This window comes from Varroa jacobsoni, unplaced genomic scaffold (assembly GCF_002532875.2).
Source record: "Varroa jacobsoni isolate VJ856 unplaced genomic scaffold, vjacob_1.0 contig05011, whole genome shotgun sequence".
Classification (NCBI taxonomy): Eukaryota; Metazoa; Arthropoda; class Arachnida; order Mesostigmata; family Varroidae; genus Varroa; species Varroa jacobsoni.
The window spans coordinates 1-7,355 of NW_019215411.1; the positions used below are offsets into that span (position 1 = coordinate 1).

The following is a 7,355-nucleotide window of genomic DNA, read 5'->3' on the forward strand; positions in this document are numbered from 1 at the left end:
AGAGAGAGAGAGAGAAAACAAACAACACGATGACATACATCTATAAGTGTAAAGCTACACTGAATCCTGCTTTAGGCAAAATCTCATGCCTGATGCATTAAAACAGGAATATTCTATCGCGCAGTAATAGGTCGTATACACCACTAATTTTCAGGCCATTCTTTCTAACTAGAAAGCCTTAAGGGTTAAGCATAATAATTTAAAGTTACCCCCAAGAACATAAAAAGCTCCGTTGGACATCCTGAATTCAGTCGGGCCATAGTACTCGCAAAGTAAGAGCTTATGTCGAATAAATCGGTGACCTATTGGCCAGGTGAACATATTTAAAACGGTATAGCATTTTCATTTGGTGCTTCTCATCCATGGGCAACTAATCTTTTGAATGGCTTTACTACTAAGCCAAGTCAAGAATTAAGTAGCTTTTAAACCAAAAATAAGGTATATCTTTTTAATGATAATACTATTTTTAAGTGCATGATATTTTAGCAGTCACCGCTTTAAGTGCTCTATGTAAACAAACTCCACAAACAAAGTAAGTTCCGCAAAATTGTAAAGGAAAATTACGATTTATTGCTAATCAATCACGAAAAAAAAACAAGTATATTACGTAAAGATAATGATACGTATTAAAAAGATGATTTATTTATCTCTACAGGGATCTACTTACTGTAATGCATATATATATATATATGTGTATATAATATGCACTATTTGTAGTTACCTATCATAAACTTCTGTTGATGTCCTACAGTACGATGACAACTATAGTCAATGTATATATAAATCAATATAGAAAGGTCAGTTTGCCAGTGTCAGCATTAGCAAAAATAAAAACATACAACTTCGCGCACATTCATATATACAAGTAAGATAAAAAAAAAAATATTGAATTATTCCATATTATCGAAGAAATTTTTATCAACAACAAAATTTATTCCACTTATACACATCTGGTCAATGTTTTTCTGTCATTGGATTTCATTGTGGCGCTTCATGGTTTGGTGACGTTTTACTTTTTATGAGTCTTTTCTAATGTCCTACCAGGACAAGTTTATTTATATAGTCTGCTATTGATGAATGCAGTTGAATACAGAAACAGTATTTAGACTACACTGACCATCATCGGTCTGTACCATCAGTATTGGTGTACCGTTTAGCTCTAGTTCAAACTTGACATGAACCACTTCAAGCAGTATATAAATAAACTTCTAGTAACAAAAAGCATAACTGCGACGTTGTATATGCCTGCTTACGAATGTGTTTCGTCACCCGGCTGAGTCTGTTTGTGTCAGAAGTTGCTCCATTTCCTCGGCGTGAAATTTGTTCCTATGTATCTGTAATGTGTTGGCAGCGTTGAAGCGATAGTTGCAAAAATCGCACGCCAATGGCCGTGACGGATCGTGCTGGCCGACATGGGCCTTCAGGTCGCCTTTCGTCGTGAATCGTGCATCGCACTCGGTGCACGCGTGCGGCTTCTCGCCATTATGGTATCTGCCGAGATGGACTTTCAGCTGGGTGCTTGTATTATGGCCTTTACCGCAGTGCTGACATTCGTACGGTTTCGTATTTGAGTGCATGATCAAATGCATAGTAAGATTAGATTTATAGCCGAATTTCTTATTGCAAAGATCACACTCGTATTGCTTGCGTTGGTCTTTATTGTGTAGTAGCAGGTGTGTTCTGTACGAGCCTATTCGAGCGAAAGTCGCCAGACATTCAGCGCACTGAAACTCGCGTTCGCCCGTATGCTTTTTTATGTGCTGCTGCAGCGATCCCGGGCCCTTGTACGCTTTGTCGCACTGCTCACACTTGTATGGCCGTTCGCCAGTGTGTACTCGCATATGAACGGTAAGGGCTCCATTCGATGGAAACGCAGAACCACATTGTTCGCAGACAAACCGTCGTTTTGGCTCGTACGGCTTATCGCTGTGATATCGAAGTCTATGTCGAGCAAGGGTACCTTTCTGATTGAAGCCTTTGTCGCAGTTGGGGCATTTGAAAGGCTTCTCTTGGGTATGCGTCAGCATGTGTCTATTATAACGACTCTGCCGAGTAAACTTCATGTTACACAGCTTACAATCGATTAGCTCGCCGTAATGAAATCGCAAATGATCAGCGAATGAATCCCGGTGCTTATACGTTTTACCGCACTCATCGCACTTGAACGGACCCTTCCGTGTTTTGGGCGGTATCTTCTGCTTTTTTACTTTGCCCGTTTTCATTCTGCGCACACAGCGGCTCACACAGTTACCTACAACACGTAACACAGCATGTCTAACCTAGCCTTCAAACCTATGTAGCGTTGCTTGCCAAAGCGGATCGCTCGGCCTGTTCTGTATCGGACATATAAGCCGCTTGCGCCGGCGAAGCAGAGCTCCGAGCGCTGACTCTTTGCAGAATGCCGAACAAACAGAGAGAAAGGGGGGAGCTACAATAACAGAGCATCTGTAGAGATGAACAGCTCCGCGTGGGCTTGCAGAGGCTTCGTGGGTCCATACGTTTCTCTCCTTGCCTAGCTTAGACTGGGTCGTCTGCAAAATTGTCGATCAGATGCTTCGTAACAGGGCGACATTCGAAGCCAGCCCAGATAGAGGTCGTTCAGCATAACTTGTGGGCTTGTCGTGTGCCAACAGATCAAACAAGAATATGGAAATATAAACGTTCGGTAAAGTAATTTACATTGCAAGAAACTATACAGAACCGCATGGTTCTAAATGGTAATAACGAAATCAAAGAATCAGTTGAATGTCTCAGTGATTGTATGTTTTACTAGATGCACACTAATAACATCGGGAACGTCCGCGACTGAAGTATTCTATCAACTAGCTTTTTCAACATGCGCATTTTGAAGACGCTTCACGTTCAATGTACATCCAATAGAAAATACATTTGATCTCTTGCGGCACGCTCAAGAATAGAGCAACTTAGAAGGACGGCAGAGACATTGGTCGAAGCGGGTTATTATAGGACACATGACTCATTGGAATATCAATGCTTCCAGTGACGGACTTGCCCCTTGGCCTTTGGAAAGCTGATCTCAATCATAGGCTAATTGGACAGAGCTAAGTACTTCAGAAATGAGACTAAATTTATTTAGATTAATCACAATACTGTTTAAACAATTATATAAACGACAAGCAAACACATTCATTAACCCGCTTAGACCCAATTACTGTTCTAATCCTAATTTGAGAGGCTCATTTATTGAACTGCTTAGGGTAACGAAGGTAGTGATGGAAGCAAGGACCTCACGGGGGATATCACCATGAGCGAGAGGCGAAAGCGGGTAAAAAAAAAATGGCTAATATAGGTAAGCACATATAGTCATTAGCCAATCAAATAAGGCCTCCTGGAAAGGTCACATGTCTTCTGTCGATTAATTGAGGATAGGTCCGTGCTCAAACTAAGTACTTGAATATGGTTCTTTCATGTAAAAGCTGCTTCCTTTTGCTTCCTAATAATAGGACGTATGACAACATCGTCGGTAAGAAAAACATTTTCAAACTGCTGTGGAAGGGAGAACACGCACTGGGACGTATGGTGAATTAGCTATTTACCACTACGTGCAATTCAGGTATCCAATTTGGTCGTCGTCCGCTCATGATGGCGGCAGCAAAGTGCAACGATGACTGATAAAACTCCTTATTCAAAACATCTCCTACCAGCCTAGCTAACGCTTGGCTTCAATATATACAGTGTATGAAGACCTAAACACTACCAGCAGAAGTAGGCGATGGCAAAGGCTAGATCCTGTTCACGTAGCAGATACAGCCAAAGTGCTAGAGAAAACAGAAGTAAGTATATGGAACAAAAATACGCGCAAATGGTATATGTTTAGAAACTGTTACCATGTCGTTACCATAATTTTGAGATTTCGAAATAAAATGCTCGTCTGCGTATGTTTTAGCCACGCTATCAGTACAACTAATAAGGCAAAGCAATTATACGGTTTATATTAGCACAAAAATAAGCAACATCGACTTATTAATAAACTACAAATAGAATGTGTTCACAGTGAATTTTCTTATCCTTCAGCGTCGTAAGCGAATTTCAACGTTTGCAACAAATACAGGGGGTCATCTTGGACTTTTGTAGTTCGCGTAACGGGAAACCCGTGTGAACACGCCACAAACACAATGTGCTTGCGCATATAAATTTAACAACTAATTTTCTTTGCTTTTCTCCTACTTTCGTTCTTCTGCAATGTTCCGCAGCTGTTACTTATGGCGGAATTGTAATGGCCAAGCTAAACCCTTAAGGCCTGCTACGTCCGCTCCTTGGTCTTTCTGTAAAATAGGTTAACGACTTTGCCTACTGAACGTAACTTTTTAGTTTTCACTTATGCCTAATGCGAACGTACCTGTGGAAGCCTGTACCGCTAGCCAAGTGCGCACAACAGACATTCAATTTCGGTGCACGTTTGACGCCAAGGGGCGCCACTAAGGTACACTGTCTACACAGTGACATGCGTAGCTGTTCAATTGTGGTCACTTCGGCCAAAACCGAACGCAGAAACGGCGAGTGCGTATTTTCACCAGACCCCCCGATCCCCGCACTGCCTACAACAGTAATCCAGGAAGCTCGAGATGACCAGGACCAATCCGTCACGGGCCTACGAATCGGTGTGGTGCTCCAAGCTGTAGCCGGCGGCCAAACGGTAGATTGGTAAACGCAATTAATTGACGTACACAGTTGCGAACGATGGCGCCAGAATATTTCGCCAACTAAGTTGACAAACCAGCTGAGTGGCCAAATTCTTGGTTATATTAATGGTTTGACACGTTAGAAATTAGTTTTAATAGGTACAAATAGTACGATTACGATAACATTCTATATGGAAAATCTTTAGTGAGACAAAAAAACAGGAGGTAGGGTATAGGCCGCTAGCCGTTGTGGTCGGTCATCTGAATGCCGAAATAGATGAGCTGCAAGGGGTAGGATACAAAGTAAACCGAAGTGATAGCGAGGTCGAACTTGTGGACCGGTGGCCGGGGGCTGAGCCGAAGGGGTTACCATCTGTGAAAACTTTTTCGCTCTAATGACTCTAGAAGAATATAAGGAGAAAATAGATGACGAACGTAAATGTACAGATAGTGGAAATGTCATACGTAGATGCCGCTGGTACTGCGAAGGAGTGAAGAGTAATTATTTCTGTCGTGTAATTGTAACATTCTAGGCGCGGAAGATGTTCTGGCCCTTGAAGGTAATACTTTTGTCTCTGCTCGCATTCATTATCTACAACATGTGTGTAGAAGTTTCTCTGTACGTGACATTCTGCTCCCATAGGTAAACAAATGATTAGCTTTTTTCCAATATGATACGAAAAGTTATAAGTTACGTTGTGTTAACCGTATACTTTTCGTCGCGCAAAGGTCTACTTGATACTTTCTGTAGGACAACGACGTCTGTGATTAGGCACCAGTGAAACGACGCGTTTGTAATGAAAGATAATCCGCAGTGACCTCAACATAAAACCAGTATGGCTATACTAATGAGTGAGTCCATGCGTAAGTACGAACTTGCAATCCAACTCTGCCTAATTATACTAATTAACAAGAGTAATGATCATAATGACAATAGCAACCTATAATAGCCTACTATGCAGATGTATACTGTTCATGTACTTTCGTTTACCAGATGTTTGATATAACACGAGCTTCCCTTGGCGCACGCATATGCATAGGTTAGTTCTTCAAATAAGCGTAATTCATCATTTGTATGTTCCAGCTGATGGCGAGCAAGTAACATGGATTGTGCTATTATGATTCCGGTCTTTATTAAATAATAAAAAAAAAAAATGCAAGTATAATTAGCATAAAGTATAGAGAAAAAAAAAAGGAGCAGCACCTCGGCATTCGTCGATTAACAATTAGCTCAGACCAAAAAATGGCAGACTTCATTCGAACGAATGGTCACACTGTTTTACGCTTTTTCTAAACAATAATAAATAGGTTATCTTGTTACTGTGTTTAGTTCTTCTCCCTAATAAAGAACTAGCCAATAGTATTTTAAGCATTTAGTTTAAAAACCATAAAAAAAAAAGCAATGGAAGTGATCATCATTGCAATGATCAATGATGAGTTATTCTATTTCTTCGAAATATACTATTTCAACCAGCAGCAACCACCTGCCGCTATTGGCTTCGCCTGAAGTCTTCACAAACTCATATTTCCCGCTCTTCCTACCTCTTTACTGGCTGCTGGTCAAAATATTCAGCGGTGCTAATAATCTTCGACTTCCGTCAAATATCGAGTATCGTTTGAAAACGCGGCTTGCGTTTCTACTTGACTGGGTCACCCTTCGAAAAGGTTGGCCTGTGGACTTCTGCATTTGCGCGTCGCCATCCTAATCGGACGAACCCGGCATCCGAACACGAGCACATCGCGACATTTTATGACTGGTAGACGGCTAATGTTAGGGAAAACGTCAAAAAAATACTTGATGCCAGCAATAAGTCATCGACTATTGTTGCGTGACAGAAAGCAGACAAGCTATGCACCAGATTGCATTTTTGGAAAAAGAATCGTATGTGGCTGGATATATAATAATATTATGGGGCACGGAGTAGGTCTGGTAGTTGGGTGTACAGTGCTATGAGTCTTCTTCTGCTATAGTATTCTGCTGTTTCTATTTTTTTTTTTTTTGCAAAAATTCCTACTTTAATTAAGGAGAAGCAAGAATTCACAAGGAACCCTCTTGACGCAGGTCGTTCAACCGTTTTGCTAGCCCCCCGTGATGACATGTATACAAACAGGCATGATAAGAAGCTATGCAGTTTACGAGACCATTACGCTCCTTATGAGCCTGTCTCAAGTCTTTGTGGGGCTCAACTCACGAGTTCACGCACTGGAAACGACTATCGCTTCTATTATATATCGGCCGTACAATGTTTAATAGTGTGGAAGAATACTTTAGTAATTTATCTAGACTTTTAAGTTACGCGGGCAGTTTTTCAGATACTGACTCCTGGACAACCACTTACCTATTGATCTTTATCCGATATTAAAAACATATGAATCAATCGAACCATATAATTAAGCTGAAATGCAGACCAGCCAATTGGCGGATTAAGCATTGTTTGGATTACGTTTTCGGCAAAGCGGACATTATGATACATGTTTGTCACAATTCCAATGATATTTGATGAATGTGACACGGAACTGTGTGCCCGTTCAGAGCAACGGTTATGACGTATTGACGATTCTCATTTACAATGTCCTATTGCCGTCCAAAGACAATTGCACAATAGAGGTTATTTGTCTAACAAACCGCGAACTTCTCTCCTCAGCTACGTTGTAACCTGTAACAGTTACAATCGAAAGTAACACCATTGGATTTCTAAACTGTGAATTAGT

At 41.0% G+C, this 7,355-nt stretch overlaps 1 protein-coding gene across 1 annotated transcript; it reads right to left on the bottom strand.

The window, feature by feature from the left end:
* Positions 1-603: 603 nt before the first annotated feature.
* Positions 604-3,461, bottom strand: LOC111273140 (uncharacterized). The gene has a single exon (XM_022854821.1). It carries the CDS (start codon positions 2,220-2,222, stop codon positions 1,266-1,268), a length of 957 nt encoding a protein of 318 aa, XP_022710556.1. The 5' UTR covers positions 2,223-3,461; the 3' UTR covers positions 604-1,265.
* Between the last annotated feature and the right edge of the window lie 3,894 nt (positions 3,462-7,355).